This window comes from Arachis hypogaea, chromosome 5 (genome assembly GCF_003086295.3).
Source record: "Arachis hypogaea cultivar Tifrunner chromosome 5, arahy.Tifrunner.gnm2.J5K5, whole genome shotgun sequence".
NCBI lineage: Eukaryota > Viridiplantae > Streptophyta > Magnoliopsida > Fabales > Fabaceae > Arachis > Arachis hypogaea.
The window spans coordinates 102,569,724-102,588,450 of record NC_092040.1 but is presented as its reverse complement, the minus strand read 5'-3'; the positions used below and the strand labels follow the sequence as shown (position 1 = coordinate 102,588,450).

At 36.4% G+C, this 18,727-nt stretch overlaps 2 protein-coding genes across 3 annotated transcripts; one reads left to right on the top strand and one right to left on the bottom strand.

The window, feature by feature from the left end:
• Positions 1-354: 354 nt before the first annotated feature.
• LOC112802359 (probable inactive receptor kinase RLK902) lies at positions 355-3,707 on the top strand. The gene is made up of 2 exons (XM_025845538.3): positions 355-1,978; positions 2,577-3,707. The coding sequence occupies exons 1-2, from the start codon at positions 670-672 to the stop codon at positions 3,197-3,199; spliced, it is 1,932 nt and encodes a 643-aa protein (XP_025701323.1). The 5' UTR covers positions 355-669; the 3' UTR covers positions 3,200-3,707.
• A 2,126-nt stretch (positions 3,708-5,833) lies between these two features.
• LOC112802358 (probable serine/threonine protein kinase IREH1) lies at positions 5,834-16,929 on the bottom strand. 2 transcript variants are annotated; one of them, XM_025845534.3, is made up of 18 exons: positions 15,838-16,929; positions 14,032-14,093; positions 13,735-13,917; positions 12,269-13,642; positions 11,477-11,649; positions 10,871-11,117; positions 10,352-10,444; positions 10,131-10,271; positions 9,949-10,041; positions 8,933-9,166; positions 8,174-8,259; positions 7,984-8,072; positions 7,232-7,283; positions 7,059-7,115; positions 6,781-6,954; positions 6,606-6,683; positions 6,193-6,375; positions 5,834-6,104 (listed from the first exon to the last, which is right to left on the bottom strand). In XM_025845534.3, the coding sequence occupies exons 1-12, from the start codon at positions 16,574-16,576 to the stop codon at positions 8,012-8,014; spliced, it is 3,486 nt and encodes a 1,161-aa protein (XP_025701319.1). In that variant the 5' UTR covers positions 16,577-16,929; the 3' UTR covers positions 5,834-6,104; positions 6,193-6,375; positions 6,606-6,683; positions 6,781-6,954; positions 7,059-7,115; positions 7,232-7,283; positions 7,984-8,011. The 2 variants fall into 2 exon arrangements, with proteins under 2 accessions (XP_025701319.1, XP_025701317.1); XM_025845532.3 differs by having other exon boundaries at positions 8,962-9,166; positions 15,838-16,881.
• Positions 16,930-18,727: the final 1,798 nt, after the last annotated feature.

Here is an 18,727-nt window from a genome sequence, read left to right as displayed (position 1 = left end):
CACTGGGGTTTCTCGCAGGTGGACTTGATGCGGTGCCGTCAAAATGCGTCGGACGACCAGAATGCGCTGCTGGGAGTTCACCGGTGCGGACTTCTGGTGACAAGACACGAGCCAGGGAGAAGATGCGTTATCACCGTCGGCAGGAGAAGCTGCGTTTTTTGTCTGTCCTTGCCCTTCAGAGAGAGATGTTCGTGGTTTTGGATTTTATATAACTGAATCCTAATTTTTCAAAAAACTCAAATTATCAAATCTTTATAATTAATATTTGTACCCATAATTTAATTTTAATTTCAATTAAACCCCCATTGTATGCATTGTACAATAAAGCTATTGTCTCCTCATACTTTTCCTTAGTATTTTTGTTGTTCAGCCACTACCTCTACCTCTCTAAAAATATCTACTATTAGTCTATCGTATTCGTACGTTAATCTCACTCTCACTCACTTGTCTTCTCAGCACACCGTACCAGTCTCTCTCTCTCTTCTCTCTTCTCTCTTCTCGTCTCTTGTCTCTTGTCTATGTGTGTTCCAAAGTCACTCCTAACTCTCCCCAAACCCCAACCCAAACAAAACCAGCAAGCAATGTCTTCTGCTTCTTCTTCTTCTTCTTCTTCAAAAGCATAACCACTCTTCTTCTTCTTCTTCTAACAGATCACTCAAACAAAGCACAATGCATCGCAACAAACTCATCATTCTCTTCTTCCTCATCCTCCTTCCTTATGCCAAACCCGACCTCTCTTCCGCCCAACGAGCCGCACTCCTCAACCTACGCTCCGCCGTCGGAGGCCGCACGCTCCTCCTCTGGCTCCCAACCTCTACAACCTCCCCATGCAAGTGGCCAGGCATTCTCTGCGACCCAACCAACACCCACGTCATCGCCCTCCGTCTCCCCGCCGCCTCACTCTCCGGCCACCTCCCCTCCGCCGTGTTTCCCTCCTTCACCCACCTCCGCACCCTCTCTTTCCGCTTTAACTCACTCTCCGGCCCCATTCCCGCCGACCTCTCCCTCTGCTCCTCCCTCCGCAACCTCTACCTCCACCATAACAACCTCTCCGGCGAGCTTCCACCTTCTCTCTTCAACCTCACCTCTCTCGTTCGCCTCAACCTGGCAGATAACGCCTTTTCAGGCCCGGTTCGAACCGGCTTCAACAATTTGACCCGCTTGAGGACCCTCTACCTCGAGAACAACCGGTTTTCCGGGTCGCTACCCGAGTTGAAAAGACTCGCCGAGTTGGCTCAGTTCAACGTTTCCAACAACTTTCTCAACGGTTCTGTGCCTGAAACGTTGACGGGCTTCTCAAAGGAGTCATTTTTAGGGAACACATTGTGTGGGAAGCCATTGAAGTTGTGTCCTCAGAGTGAGAATGGGAGAAGGGCAAATGGGTCTTTTCCAGGCGTGGCTGCCGGAATTGGGAACAGTGGTTTGAAGGAGGAGAAGAAAGGGAAGCTAAGTGGTGGGGTCATTGCTGGGATTGTGATTGGGTGTGTGGTTGGAATGTTGCTAATTGTGTTTGCTTTGATTCTTCTGTGTAGGAAGAAGAGTGATAACAGAACCAGTAACATTGAAAATATTGCAACTTTGAAGCAGGGTAATGGTAGGGGAATCCATGGTGAGAAAAATCATGTTTCTGAAGTGGAGACTGTCGGTGGTGGTGCGAACAAGAAGCTGGTTTTCTTTGGGAATTCAGAAGGGAAGGTGTTTGATTTGGAGGATTTGCTTAGAGCCTCTGCTGAGGTTTTAGGGAAGGGTACTTTTGGAACTTCATATAAGGCTGTGTTGGAGAATGGGCCTGTGGTGGCTGTGAAGAGGCTCAAGGATGTGACACTCTCTGAGAGTGACTTCAGGGATGAGATTGAGGTTGCTGGAGCAATGGTTCATCAGAATTTGGTGCCTCTTAGGGCTTACTATTATAGCAGGGATGAGAAGCTTCTTGTTCATGATTATATGCATATGGGAAGCTTGTCTGCACTCTTGCATGGTAAAATCCCCCCCTTTAATTACAAAAATTTCTAATTTTTTTCCTTATTTATATGTATACTGTGTAGTGTTTTGTAGAATGCATTCGTTTTTGTTTTATCTTTGCATAATTGCTATGAATCACTAACTATATTGATTACATTGAGGAACAGACTTTGCAATATGCAATGTACACTATACACTGGTTAATCACTTTGGAAATTTGGTAAATTATCAGTTCAATGCATCTTGAGAAAATATGTGCTTTTTGTCCTTAGCGGTTGTAATTTTCTTCAAAACCTAACATTTAATTTAATTTCATTCAGTTTTGTCCCGAACGATTTTGATTCATTCAACTTTGTTCCTAACATTTTCAATTTATATCAAAGCTACCTTGGATGTTTTCAAAAATACTTACTTTATCCTGATATTTACAAAGACAACTAGTTATTAATGTACCAAATTTCTAAAGTAATAGCTATTTTAGAATGGATGGAGTATCATTTTACAAGCACAACAATTTGGTCTTACATCTAGGATTGTTACCTGACCTAATTGTAGATATCATATTGATTTGGCATGAACACTGGTAAACTAAAGTTTACAATTCATTATCATAGGAAACAAAGGAGCTGGCAGAACACCACTGACTTGGGAACTCAGGTCAGGGATTGCGCTTGGGGCTGCTCGCGCCGTTGAGTACTTACATTCACAAGGGCCTAATGTATCTCATGGAAACATAAAGTCATCAAACATCCTCCTAACCAAGAACTATGAAGCCAGAGTATCCGACTTTGGCCTTGCACAACTTGTTAGCCCCTTGTCGACCCCCAATAGGATTGCCGGCTACCGTGCTCCTGAGGTAACTGGTCCTCGCAGAGTGTCGCACAAGGCCGATGTGTACAGCTTTGGCGTGGTGCTCTTGGAGCTTCTTACCGGAAAGGCTCCAACTCACGCCTTGTTGCATGAGGAAGGAGTGGACCTTCCGAGATGGGTGCAATCGGTTGTTAGGGAAGAGTGGACTTCTGAGGTCTTTGATGCCGAGCTCCTTAGCCATCAGACTGTGGAAGAGGATATGGTTGAGTTGTTGCAGCTTGCAGTGGATTGTACAGCTCCATATCCCGATAATCGACCTTCGATCGCCGAAGTGAGACACCGGATAGAAGAGCTACGTGGTTCTAAGGATCTAAAGCAAACCCAGCACCAACATGATTTGATCAGTGTTGTAGATGATCTATCTTGATGACTTTGGTACTTGGTTGCAGCCACCATGTCCTTTTAAGGATTTTTTTTAATTAATAAATTAAAAAAATTATTACTTATGGTTGTATAGAGCTATTGATTTCATGAAATGTCCAGCAACTAGTATTATTTTGAAAATCATTAAAATTTGCTGAAAGTTTCAGGAAATCAATAGCTTAACACAATTGTAAATAATAATTTATTTAATTTATTAAAAAAAAAGATCATGTCATTACTAATGGAGTTTAAAGGATCTTCTTGGCTTTGTGAAAACCCCATAATTTTTCTTCCTAAATCTTGTGTTTATGTTGTATCTTTTAGCTTAGGCCTCAATTTTCTTCACCACCCAACATTGAATTTCTACCTTATATCCTTCAATCTCTGTTGTATTAATCCCTATTTTTCTTCCTTATCTAAACTATTACCTTGGAGGATTGGATATGTGACCAATTAGTAATAGTTGGTGAGTTATGGTTATTATAATTATTTTGTTTTTGCTTTTGTTGATAGTTGAAGCCTTTTTCTCTGTTGAAAATGAAAGCACATTGTGGTCATTGTCAATTAGTTGGTTGCTCTATCTCCAAGGTGGCACGCGTCACGCATCCTCTAATTGTGAACCCAACCATAGTTAAAAAAAACGAGGTAAATCATTACATTCATGTAAGTGGGTCCTTAATTACTAAATAAGAAAAAAAAAATTGATTACTTCTTAGTAGTTCAAGACAATGATTGGGTTGGATACATCCTTTTACATCGTTAATTATGTAAATTAGATGCCTAGAAATTAGGGTGATATACTTAAGATATTATATCATCCTCTTTTGGATTGATAGCTATTGATAATGAGGTTCTAATAACTAAACAAATAGAAACATCATGTCAAATAAGAAAAGAAATAGTACAATTAGTTAGATTGCTATGGCCAAACAATGCAGGCATGTGTAAAAAGTTTGATATTGATATGATGTATATATATAGATTATAGAGACAAAGCAATAAAGGGATGACACTTTTGGGTAAGCATTGTTTCTATATTTATTTTTGACATAAGTTTTAAATAAACGGGCTATTGTAATTTTTAATAATTTACCTCAATTAAAGAAAAGTGAGTTTAAACATATAAACCTGAATTGTAATGTTCAATTTATAAACTTGTATTGTAAGAATTTATTTGTTAATTTATATTTGATTTGAAGGCCTAACTTGAGATTTCGATTTGTAAGATTTAGGGAATGAATATTTAGTGCATACTACATATTACAATGTACAAGATGTGGGGTCATAAATATTGGTCCCAAAAGTTGAGCAAATGCTTTTGTTATCCTTTCTCAAGGTAGATAACAAAATTCAAACGCCAACTCATGGAAATGGCAGGCACTTGAAACAATTTTTCTCAGATGAGTACAACAAACTGATCTGATGAAAATTCATTCCCTTAAGGTAATGTATTTGTGGATGCGATGATGGTGGTGGACCAGACTTGCCTCACATAAAATGATAAAACAAATGGTAGAAGGTGCAGTGTTAGTATATAAAGTGATCAATTCCTTATATTAGTGGTCCTACTCCTCCTACTACATGAAGTTCATGTTTATATTTTGTTGCCATTTAGTGATCCAAAGATCCTTCGACCTAGTTTGGTAATTTTCTTAGAACACAAAATACAGAGCATGGAAATAATAGAGACATAAAAAAATGTCTCCGCTGTCTTCTTTATTTTGTTCACATTTTGAAGGGATGCATTCAATAAAAGGAATGAGTGGTTAGCTTAGATTGACATAATGATATAGAATTATTTTACTACATGGGATGCTTTTCGTTCTTGGCTATGTTGTTGTCCTATTCTCCTTCAGAATTGATGGCCGAGTAGCACAAGCGTAAACAATGGACCGTTATTCTCTCCTTTCTGGCAACTTGACAACCATAGAAATATTTGGCCCCAGTAATCAATGTGTCAACAAATAAAACACTTTTACAGAAAATCCAAAAAGTAAAAGATCAAATATACTGTGTGATATTGATACATTTAGATGAGAGGCAAGAAAAGCATATTTTACGCATGCATGAAAGATTAAAAATAAGTCTATCTTCAATTACTGGTACCGAGAAAGAATTGAAGCTTTTGGGGAATAAAAATGACGAATGAAGTTTTGGAATTACTCCCCGTTGAATCCCTTTGTACAGAAAAAGGGAAAAGGTTATTGTAATTTTGAAAACCTGGTATGAATTTAATTCTCTTTTTTTTTTTCGTAGTCGTAGACACCTGTAATGCAAATAAACTATATTCTATACATCATCCTTTGCATGTATCTAGGCACCGCATCGCTTAAATCGTAAATAATAAAAGGATTCACTTTTTTCTACTTGCTAATAATTGACTATCCTTTTGTGCATAAGCAATCTTATTTCTTAAGCTTCCATTTTGTATAAACTACAAAGTATTTAATTTTGGGATCAATGTTATTTCTATGAAACAGTTAAGGGGCAAAGGGAAGCCACTACAGTACATTTCGGTAAGGAATACTATTCTGGGATGTTAAAAATAGTACTGTTTCAATAAATATTTAGGTGAAGAAGTTCCTTTCTTTTTTTTCCATCAAAAAATCATTTTGTTGGTCTGGGATCACAGTAGAAATTAGAAAGATAATTCACAACATCTCAATTATACAAGTAAATAATATTACAGTAGCTGAACAAAAAGGGATGTGCCCTCAGTGCTGCATTATATTAATGAAAGCACCACAAGAAACAATGTGAGCAACCAACACTGGTATGCATTTTAACATTTACAGTCCTCAAATTCATACAATACAACAAAACCGAAAAATTGAAAACCACCCAGTGTTAGTTCCTGTGACCTAATAAGCAGAGAGTACATCCTGAATCAGTTTGAGCTTCTAGAATTTCTGCAAATTCCAGCAAATTCAAAATTAGATCAGCAAGAATGCACAATATAAGACTTGATGAAATGACGGTAGTTTTACAGTCTCATACATTTACAATGTGTACAGATGACAAAGGTGCTTGTGCACCCAAAATTGCTTGGACGATGTCTAAACACCGAATTCTGGACTTCGACAGAAGAAAAGAAAGCTATGCTCCGGGATTTGCTGGTGGATCATCTTTCCATCCCTTGGAGAGAAGATCATAGTTGATTGATGCAAGCTGGGAGAGATTCTGGTAAACAATTGAAAAACATCAATACAAGAGAAGAGAGATCAAAATAAATATCAACAAAACAAGCATGCAACACACCAACAGTTATAGGGAGCAAAAACAGTAATCCCAGAGAGGTGCGATTAATTCCCAGTAAACAGAGGTTAAATAAATCTTTTTGCGTGTTCAGAAGAGTTAAGTCTAATTAGTTGCTTGTATAATAAACATAAGTATATAACTCAAAAGAATACCTTAAAAGAGAAATTACTAAAAGAGTAGTTGACTGATGAGCTGGAATCAAACTCAGCAAGACCCCCACATTCGTCTCCCTGTTTGTAGATTTTCACAGGAGAAAGTCAGCACAGAAACTTCAAATTGATGTGACAGTTAATATTTTATGTTTAGAGATACCAATAAATGCAGTACCACTTCATCTTGGCGATTGCTCAAGCAACTACTGCTACCACTTAAGCTATCAGCATCACTAGAATCCTCAGCATCACTTGCATGATATACAAGACCGTCTGAAGTATTCCATGAGTAGCGAGAAGTGAAGTAACTAGTGTCTAGAGCACTCTCAGAGGCAGGAACAAACGCAGCCTGCAAACCAGAACGTTATTATGTTGTTCAGCATACAACATCTACTACATCAAGAGACATGCAGTACAACGAACAAAAATTATGACTTGAGAAGCATTACATACCTTCTGTCTAGCAAGTGTGTCCCAATTTATATCCTTAAAGAAAACATGTTCTTTCACCTGGATAATTAAGCATCTATCAATGTGACGTTTGAAATGCAAGTAAAATGAAACATGATCATAAAAATGGGCAACAAGTATCTGTATGCTAATACAGTAATAAGAAATTAAATCACCTCTGATGCACCTCTAGCTCCAAGTCTTTGGTTAGGATCTTCAGTCAATAATCTGTAAATAAACACATCTCAGGTACTAATCCAAGAAAATATTCATTTTTCTATCATAATCGTGACTTCAACTTAGCACAATAACGCATGACAAAAAACCATAATTTATAACAGATCGGCATCCAGCTAAGGGAGCATAAAGAAAAAGCTTTAGATAGAATAAAACCTAGATTTTGTACAGATTATAATTATATTTTCATTTTTACACAAAGCCACAGTTAAGAGGGGGGTAAAAAACGAATCATGGGCTTGTTATGTAGTTGACAACAGTCAAATAATTCAGAACACCAAATACAATGAGATTGCTGCTTTGTGACATAGGTTCAAATACTTGAAACAGCTTCCTGCATGTGAGGGTAAGGCTGCACATCTACCCTCCCAAAAAGCCCCACCTAGTTGAAGCCTGTTCTCATGGTTTAAGGATAATGCCATGTGAAACGTGAGACAGCAGTGGTCACTGTCACAAGATTATTAACATAAAGTTCATATTTAACAGATAAAGTATGGCACCAGGATTGCTGAACAATATACATTCGCAAATGCTATCTTCGGCTTAAGCAGTCAAGCTAAAATATCCAAATTAATGGAAGCATGCTCAGTATTGGAAACATAAACAAAGCATTGATATTCTAAAATGCTGACCAGAATAAACAGTTTGCAATTGCCAGATACATATAACATGAACATAACATGATTATTACCGATCAATAAGATCTTGAGCTTCAGGACTCATTTCTTCAGGAACTGCAGGCCAAGGTATCTTACGATTAAGAATATTATCAAATATAGTCTACAAACACCCCCAAAAAGAAATATCTGTCAGTAAGAGCTAAACCATACAGCAAACAAGAACAGAAACGCAAAAATCCTGGCAAAAGGTATGCTATAAACCTGAGGATGCTCTGCATTAAAAGGTGGAAGACCAACAAGCAACTCGAATAAAATGACCCCAACAGACCACCAATCAGCCGTATACCCTGTAAAATTTAAAAGATAAAATATATATATTTTGTTCATGTTGTGATTGCAATGTAAATACACAATTGCAATGTAAAGGCTGTGGAACCACTAAATTAGCATTTTCAGCAGATTTTTTTTATTTTTTATTTTAAACAGAAAAGTGAAGATCCTTCCAAATTTTTCAGGAAAATTAAGAATAAAATATAGAAATGATGTTGCTAAATGCTAGACTAAATTTACTAGGTATCCTCTAAAAGATACACGACATTAAATTAGTTTGGTCCCTAAATTGTTTTTAGCACCAATATAGAGACTCAAATATGTGACATAACAGGTCCTTAAAAGATGCATATGACATCTATTTGATCATATATTTTATGTGAGTTCAATAATTTATACAATATTACATGCATCTTTGAGTGAGCGAAAATGACAATGTATCTTTCTTTGAGGACATAACAGTTGTAAAAAAATTTCTATTTACTAAACTAGTTATACATGTGTCTTCGAAGAAAAAGTTTGATATATCCTTCAAGAACTAAACTAATGTTGAAATTTTTCTAGGGGGCAAACTGGTACATGTATCTTTAAGGGACTAAATAGATAGTTTATTATTTATTTTACTTTCTCTAAACTGAAAGAAAAAAGAAGGCAAAACAAAACTGATCTAGTAAACAGAAATCAGACCACCTTAAACATAAAAATGGATCTATACGAACCATGTCCAGTTCCCAAAAGAATCTCTGGCGCCAAATAATCAGGGGTACCTACAGCAGATCTTTTCTTCCTCAGTTCCCTTTGATGTTCAGATGTAGACATGTTAGGCTCATCCTCCCCAAGCAAGGATGTCCCACTCACTGCTGGACCAGATAAATCATCCGTGCTGTTGATAAGACCAACTTTGGAAAGCCCGAAATCTGTTAGCTACATAGAAGGAACCAAAAAGAATAGAAAAACTTCAACATGTGATCAGCTGAACATCAGTATGCATGAGTTAAGAGATAAAACTCATAAAAATCTACATGAATATGCAAGAACTCCTATCAGCAAAATTCAAATTAGGAAGAATAAGGGAGAGGCCAGGGTTAAACATTTATCAAAAAATCTCAAACATTACATACAAACATAAATAACTTACAAATGTAAAAAATATGTTCTTAAAAAGGCTAACACTGACAAAGATCTTTCATCTTTGTGCTCCTCCATACAGCCCAAAATTTATTTTCTAATTTCTAGAAGGACAAAATTAATTGAAAATTAAAAAAATAAAAAAAAATTAACCAAGAAAAGCACATGTCAAATCATCTTTTCTTAAATTCCAACAGTAAAAGGATTAAAGGAGAATAAGTTCATAGATCATCCCTTCCCCTAGCAAAAACCACAGCCACATAAATGGAGGACAAAAGCTTTTTAAATAGAGAAAAATTATTCATATAAAACAAAAAGCTATAATGATACACAGAAGACAGTTAAAATATGCTAATACCAGCAAAAAAAAACTGAATGACCCATAACAAATATAGGCCAAACAAAATCCAAAAAGCTGAAATCACACCAGGCACCCTAAACAAGCTATACCCTAACCAAAAACATCAACTTATTTGTGTCTACATAAAATCAATTTTTAATTAATTTATTTAAAAATATTGTGCCTAAATACAAGGTTGATGGCATTAATAGTGAGTAGAAAAAGTGTATTCAATTACCTTAATGTGACCATCATGAGCGATCAGTAAATTGTCAGGTTTCAAGTCTCGATGAACCACTCGTAGTGAATGCAAATACTCTAATGCGAGAACCTAACCATGGGAATGATGTTTAGACAATGTAACAAAAGTTCCCTTTTTTCCCTTTTTTAGAGAGAGAGAGAGAGAGTGAAACAGATTACCACTTCAGCAATATACACGCGAGCAACTTCCTCGTCTAAGCAACCTAAATTCCTTAATAACGAATATAGGTCACCTCCATTAAGATACTCCATGACAAGATACAAGTTCTCACGGCATGTGAAAGAATAGAAGAAACGAACCTGATTATGTTCAGTTAAATTAGAAAAAGGTTGCATTTTGAAAGACATCATGAAACAAGTAGCAAGTTAGATCCGCTCACCACAAAAGGATTCCGAACTGTAATTAAGATATCACGTTCTGCTAATATACTTTCCACAGCATTCTTACGAATCATGTCAGCCTTCTTCAGAACCTGTGAAAAAATAACTTGGATTCATGTAACCATGCAAATATATAAACATGACAAAGTAACAAACAGTACCATAATCCTTCAATGTTTTAACTTTTAACAAGCAATAAGAAAATAAAATTTATTAGAGAAGAAAATAACAGAAATACAACAAAATGTAGATTTAAATTTCATATGGAACAGTACCCGGAACATGTTACAAGAACAATAAATAGTGTAATATACTACGATCAAATAAAAAGTGGTATGAACAGCTTTAAGTCTCCAAACAACCTCACATTATGAAATGAGTCTTCTACAAGCCATAATACCGAATTACCGATCATCCAAAAACAGAACAAAAGATAAAAACTGAACACTTATCGAAATTAAAATTTAAGCATACAATAAATGAAGAAAAAGCACCGAATAAAGGGTGAAAATAATTACCTTAATTGCAAAAAGATCACCAGTTGTTCTCTTTTTGGCCAGGAAAACCCGTCCAAATGCCCCACGACTTATAGGCTTTATGATCTCAAAGTCATCAATAGAGGTACGGTCCCTTGAAGAATGGATTGGGCTTGTTCTCAAGCTACGGACCACATCATCTTCCAAGATGACATCATCATCCATTACAGTGCTCTCCGTATCTATCTTTTCTACATCCACCATCTCAGTAAGCTGCAAATACTTCTCACTGCAAGGGCAAATGCCAACTTATCATGCATATCACCTAAAGATTTCAGAGGAAAACATGGAAAGACAAAAATAACACATCGAGGGAAAAAATATACTTGAGCCGAACTTGAGAGAAAGGCTCTGACTAGTAATGCCAGAGATAGACACACAACCAGATACAAAGATAGCAGTTGTATCAATATAAGATATATGTCACCTCGTATTCAGTTATGCAGTTATGGATATTCTACATTAAACATGTCTCAAAAAAAAATTCACCCTAAGTTATTCATTAAAAATCCATCCATAGATGCAAATTTTTTGAATGTCTTACTAATTATAGTAGTTCAACAGGCATAGCTGATTGTAAGTACTAACCGTATCAGCTTCTCAATACGTGTTCCAAAGGTCTCCACAGTAAGTGCATCAAATTTCCTCCGGTCTACAACAACTCGTAAGTCATCAAGACAAGATAATAAATATGATGTTGAGCGATCATCATCCAGAGGTGCGTTTGCAACACAGCGTGCTATATCAGCAAGTTCATTCATCTACATTTCCCATGACAAAAGTAGCTCGATACGATCAATAAAAACTTCTCAAATGACTAAAAAGATTAGCATAAGAAAGCATGCAACCACAAATTTCTTTACCGTGTATTCCAACATGTCCAGTATAGTAAAATCAACCATCTAGAATGAAATAGTACTTCATTTTTGGGCCATAACATTACTATTGTACAACTGCTATTACACACTTTCTTACTTAAGAAACAAGCTCACTTTCGAGGAGCATTTTACTAACAAAACCACGCAACATGAAACAGATTACTTCTTTCTTCAGTTTTGGAGCATAACAATGTTATATAGATCAAACAACTATCCTAAGCTTTCTCACTTTAAAAAGAAGCTCATTTTAAATATACACACACATAAGCCTACCACCAAGGTGGAAATTAGTAGCATACATGAGCATATAAATAATTAACATCCCACTTTCTCACTTTGATATCTACCAGGTGTATTAATTTTAATAAGTTTTTATTTTAAGTGTTTAAGGGACATTTATAACCACTGGACCATTTACCACTAAACATCATAAAAAACAAACGGGAAAGGAGAAAAGATTAGAAACAATAATTTTATAGAAGAGGTAAAAGGCAGAGCATGCCTGTGGCAGATCATCATGTTCGGAGTAAGCACCCTTTCCTGCCAAGAGCATTTCAATCTGACTTGTCCTTGGTGTCATTAAAGGAGACCTAGGAGTCATGCTCCCTGCAGATGATGTTGTCATACCTTGCTCAGACTTCGGACCAAAACGAGTTTTACATGACATAAGTGGTAAACCCTTTAGGTCATCCATAAACACAGAATTATCATCTTCGGGGAAACAGTCTAGCATATCCTCTGATCCTCTGCGAGACCAATCACTAAGTTTAGGGGAAACTACATCAGATTCTTCAGTCATGCTTGAATTTGACACTTTTGCAACATCTGGACTTCCCACTATTTGTTGGGTATCCTTTTGTGTACATGACTCCATCTTTTCTAGTGTTTCAGCAATTCTAACAAGACGTTCATTAACACTCAGACCCTTCTGATCACATCGATCAGCAACTAAACAAATCCTTGAATGATCCTCAACATGTGAAGTAGCTACTTCTTCCTCACATATACGACAAATTATTGAGCTCTCCTCACTATTATTCTGCTGATCTCCCCAGTATCCCCAGGAAACTTTATGGTGGTGCTTGGAAGCATGATCCTGGGAATCTTTGGCAGGAAGAAGCTCAGGTGGCTTAGCAGAAGAAAGATCACCATCGGAACTGAATCTCTTACTACTTGAAGTTTTTGGTGGTTCAACCTTTCCATAACCATGCTCCTTCAACTGATCAGCTTCTTTTGGGCTTTTCCCTGTTGGCGACGGGAATTTCTTGCAAGAAGCCATCCGGTCCCTCCCTGAAGGAGGCTCAAAATGTTTTGAAGGGTCATCATCAGCAGGAAGAGATAAGTTTTCTGATTGTGTGACTCCTTTCTTCCAATTCAACGTTCTTTGTTCCTGACTATATGCCTTTTTGGTTGAGGACTTTGAGGCTTTTGCAGCACTAGAGTTTTTAACATCCCTTGCCAAACCAGGGGGAACAGCCTTTTCAGCAGAATGCAAGACTCTAGATTGACGGAGATTGAAAACATGTTCATCCTCGGCCAAACCACTTTCCTTGTGGAACTGCAATAATCTAGTACACCTAGTAAGAATAAATAGCATTCGAGTATGAAGCTGCTTTAGCATCCCTGGAGGAAGCTCTTGACGCCTATCATCCAACTCCTGGACTATGCTTTCACACCTCAGCCAAAACTCCCCAGCCGAAGACATAGCACAGCTCCTAGCCAAAATCAGCAAGTCCTCAATTGTCTCCTGCCACTCAGGATGAGTATCTGCATTTTTTTCAAGAATTCCAACCAGGTCGGCTGCAAAAATAGCCAGATCAGAGTTCACTTCTTCCTTTGCCTTATCAAATTTTGCCTTTATAACAACCAATACTTCCTGCATAACAAAGCAAATCACTTATATAGCAATGTCTCTAGCTAGACAGATCATCAACTTCATAATATAATCTGAAATGGAAACGAAAGTACCTCCACATTATTTAACCCTCGAGGCTTCCAAAACGGAAAAGGTCGGACACCTTTGGAATTCAACTCATGAGAAAAACTCTTGATGTCTGCGGGAAACCTCTTTCGGGGTGCACTTGTGACCCGCAAGATAGCTTGAAAGCGAGGAGATTCAGATTCCTTGGGGTTTTCGTAATCATATGCTGTCTGCAAAAGAAAACAGTTAGTTTTTTTTTTTTTTTGCCACAGCAAATGAATAAACAGAAAGCAACATATCATTCAAACAACAGTTATATTAGTTGAAGTAATAAAGAAAGATACCTCAGGAGTGCAATCAGGGCCTCTTACCCCTCCAGTGTGAGCCCATGACGAAGTCTGTCTCCCTGTATATCATTAGCAAAAGGCAACATTTCAGTAAACAGAACAAACTAGTTTTGTCAGACACTTCAATGTAAATAAACATAGAAGAACTTAGCATGAATTGCTTATTGGCAGAGGGTAATAACAAATAATAACATCATGCCAAAACCGACAATGCTACAGCACCAACAGCCCATGCTTTCACCCTAAACACAATTGGCTCCTATAGAAAGCCCCATGGACAAAGCAGAATACTTGATGCTGGTGGTTGAGTAGTTACTCAGCCATTTGATATCCGAATCCTATTTTTACAAGTGATAACTATTGTACAAACCATCCAGAAATAAGTCCCAATCCCCAACCTCACCTAATGAAAAGCAAAAGCTTTTATCATTTTGATATCAATCATTCATAAATCACCTCAACTGTTTTACCAAAGAGTTCCACAATGAGGTATATATATACAACTTAAAAAAATGAACTTGATCCCCTTGAAAAAAATGATTTTCAAGATGAACTTGTGTTTTCATATTCAATGTTTTTGTTTTTAGGATGTTGTAAAGGAAAAAATGAAAATAAGAACTCAAGAAGTGAAAGCAGAAAACAAGATTTTACTGTTTTCTTTTTTCTTCAAAAAATCCTTAGACAGAAAACGCTGGAAATAAAAATAGAAAATGAAAATGCAAACCATACAGGCCCTTAACTTTCCCGACAGATTTACATAATTTTAATGCCTTGTAAAGAATGCTGGACAAAAATTTTATTAATGATCCTAATCTGCTGAATAGAGCTAAATCTCAAATAAGTTCTTCAAATATATCAATCAATCTACATATGAAATATTATTTCAATACAAGCTCACCATATTTGTTATACATACTCATAAATATAGTAACAATAACACAAATATTCTATAGTCTACGACATATATTAATCCAAGAATACGGAGTATGGACTTGATAAATCTTAGGTTCAGACTAAGAATACACAAACAGTAGTTTACATTTTTTACTCATCAGAACTATTACATGGAACTAATTTACATTTTTTATTCTTTAGAATTATTACATGGAACTGTTAATATATCATTTTAATTACAAAAGCCCTTCTCAACACAACAGTTACCATCAGTTGGCTCAATTCCTAGCAGCAAAGGAGACAGACCTTGATGTATACTCTTACTCTGCTAGTGAGGATATCCTATTTTCTAAACACCTGTTTTTTTTATCACAACTCACAAGTACCCTCCTATGCCAACTGGCAATATCAAATATAATGGGATTCCACTTAGATAGGACATAAATATGAGCCTTGGAATTGGACCTCCCATTTTTAATTATATTGCTTGGTTTGTGACTTTGTGTATATTGGAAATTTGAATAAGGAATTCCAAATATGAGCCCAATCCCAATGGAAAAGGAAATGAAAAATGCCAAGTTTATACCAACATAAGTCTTTTTAATACGTATGCAGTCTATGTATAATAAATATATAATAATTAGATTTATAATATATATATATAATACTACCCTAATAAACACTTCTTCATTCTTCTTGGTCAGAGTTTTAATCACACACATTAAACTGTGATCATGCAGAAAACTCAACTATAATAATAATAATAATAATAATAATAATAATAATAATAATAATAATAATAATAATAAAAAATAGACAAGAGAGAATTCCTCAATTCCACGGTAGATGAAAAATTAAAAACTTTGGAAAAACAAATCACCAGAATTTGCAGAAACAAAGCACACATACCTGCATCGGAGGATGATTCTCCGTTCTGCAGCCGCGACCTTGGCAACACAATCGGGCTCTGCTCCCTAGAAGGTCCACTCCCGGTGGACATACTATCTGAATTGCTCCCATTATCAATCCAACCGGTGCCAGAACCCGCTGCGAAACCCTCCTGAAACCCTACTCTGCCCTCTTTCTTCTTCCCGCCGCTGCCGGAACCCGAACTCCCGTCGCCGCCGCCACCTCCAGGCCTCGAAAGGTTGCTAGCACCGAGAGCCGCAGCCGGTCCTTTATCTCCCCTGAACCCGAAGAAGCTCTCCTGCGGCAACGGCCCCGATCGCGTCTTGATTCTGTTCAACCCTAGCGACGAAGCCAGGATCGGCGACACCGACACCGAGGACGACGACGACGGCGACGGCGACGTAGAATCCTTGACTCCTCCTTCCGCCGCAGCCGCTGCCGCCACCGCCGCCGTCAAAGACTTCTTAGACTTCAATGAAGACGCGGAATCCTTGCCGCCAGGTGGAGCCTGAGCCTGACCTTCCTTCCCCTTAACTGCGTCCTTCTTCTTGGTGGTCGCGTCCTTGACCTGCGTCTGCCGGCACGCGACGGGTGCGGCGGCGGCGGCGGGAGGGGTTAGGGATTTGGACTTCTTCTTGTCGGATCTGGAAGGGGAGTTGGAGGGGAGGGATCGGGGACTGTTGGAGGAGCCATCGGAATCGGATTTCTTGGAGGAAAAGAATCTCCCCTTGAAGACCATGTTCCGGTGGTGGCTGCGGTGGCTGTAGGAGTGGTGGTGGTGGTGATGACGTGGCGCCGCTCAAGTGGCGTCAGTTAGAAAACGTTGGTAGTGTTTAGAAATAGCGACATTGAATTTGATGGTGTGTTTGAATCGAGTAAGGGTTTGAGTTTGAGAGAGAGAAAGAGAGTGAAAAGACTTAGCATGGAGAGAAAGAACTAAGAGAGATACACGGGAAAGGGAAATCTGGACACGGGAAAGAAAGACCAAATAATGGGGGGTAGATACACGCATGATCCTGAAGGAAAAATTTTAATTAATTAATCAAGAAAGTAAACAAATAAAGAGAGATATTATACACGTCATTTTTTTATACGGGATTCACTTCAAGGGTAAAGAATTTTAATACGATTAGCTGATGAGTAAAATCTCTAAAAATGGTAATCTCAGGTGATTTATGACAATATGTAGGAAAAAAATAATTTTTCTAACATAAATAAAATTGTTAAATCCTAACAATTAATTAAACTTTTTTACTTAAATAATTTTTTATTGCATACAAAATCGAAATATCCTAAAATGATTTACATATAAATTGGATATTTACATGTATTTAAATGTTGTTATATGTCAATAATAAAAAATTTCTCAACCTTTTTTTTTTGTTTTCTTTGTAACTCTTTTCCTTCATTTATCTTTTTTTTTTCTTGCTGCAACTTCTTTTGTTAGAGAATGGCATACTGGCGCTAAGAGTTGATAGTAGTGAATTTGAATCCATAAAATTATGTGGAGGCTTGAGGACCAAACAAGCAGTAAGAGAATCCTGCCATTGAAAATTTGAAACTAATTTTTTCTTCACAAACTTGCCAAAAGGAGGAGGAAAAAAGAGTAAATATCTAAATTTGGTTACCAACAAATTTCATATCAAATATTTTAGTCCTCAATAAATTCTTATTTTTTGAAAGTCTTTAAAAAATATTTTTGTTAGACCAATTGATCTCTCTATTACTTTCAATTAAATTTTTAATATATATTAGATAAATAAATTTTTAACAAATTTTATAATAAGAGAACTAAATCTTGAAGATATTAATCTAAAATAAATTATTTTTCTTTCAAAATGATAGAGAAACTAATCTGTGCAATAAAATGAATTTTTGAGGACTTATAAATAATTCAAATTTGTTAGAAACTAAAGTATCTGATGTAAATTTTTTTAAAAACCAATCTATATGTTTATTAAAAAAAAAAAGCAATAGAAGAATTGAACTTGCTTGGCTTTGAAATCAAACTCCCCCCTTTCTTTCTCTACTTTCTCTGACGATGAATGCTAAATGTTACAACATTGTTTCAAAAGATTAAAAGCAATTTTTTGTGGTGTCTTTTTTTGGTTCAAGAAAAAAAAATTTATTAAAAAAAAGTCTTGAAGACTCTTTGCACTTAAAATTGTTTTTCTCTCAAATGTATATAAATTAGGAAAGGATATCTCAATTTATGTACAAAATCGAAATAAAGTACCCTGATTTACACATAAATTGTCTTAAGATATTTCAGTTTTGTATGCCATTCTAAAAATCAAAATATTTGGTGAATAAAGTTCACTTAATTTATTTTAAAATTTTAAAATTTTATTTATTTCATTTCAAAAAAAAAATACCTCCAAAAACATCCATAGTTAATATTTCCCAAGACAAATTATAAGTTTCTTATTCGAAAAGCAAATTTGCAAGAAGCAAATTTTTTTTTTTACTTAGATCTACGAATTAAGAGTTTAAAACTCCACAACTTTATTTACCTGTTATCATCACTCTTTAGAAGGATCTTGGTCAGATAAGGTCTAATATAGGCTCAAAGTCATGATTTATTCTAGGATAAGACCTTATTATACGAATCAGATTTAACTTTCAGGTCCTCTTATTCAATATTCGAATTGAAGTATGAATTCAACTTCTTATGACGCAAATTAACATACTACTAGGGTGATAATCGTCACATGACCTACTACGAGGGAGAGGCTTCAAATATGACAGTTATCAACCTTAGTTCGCCCATAAATACCACCTCAAGTTCAATCAAAGTTACAGACTTACTTACCCTATTTTATATACTTGCTGACTTTTGCATCGAAATTCTTATGATATGATAATAAAATATTATAAAATAATTTGACAA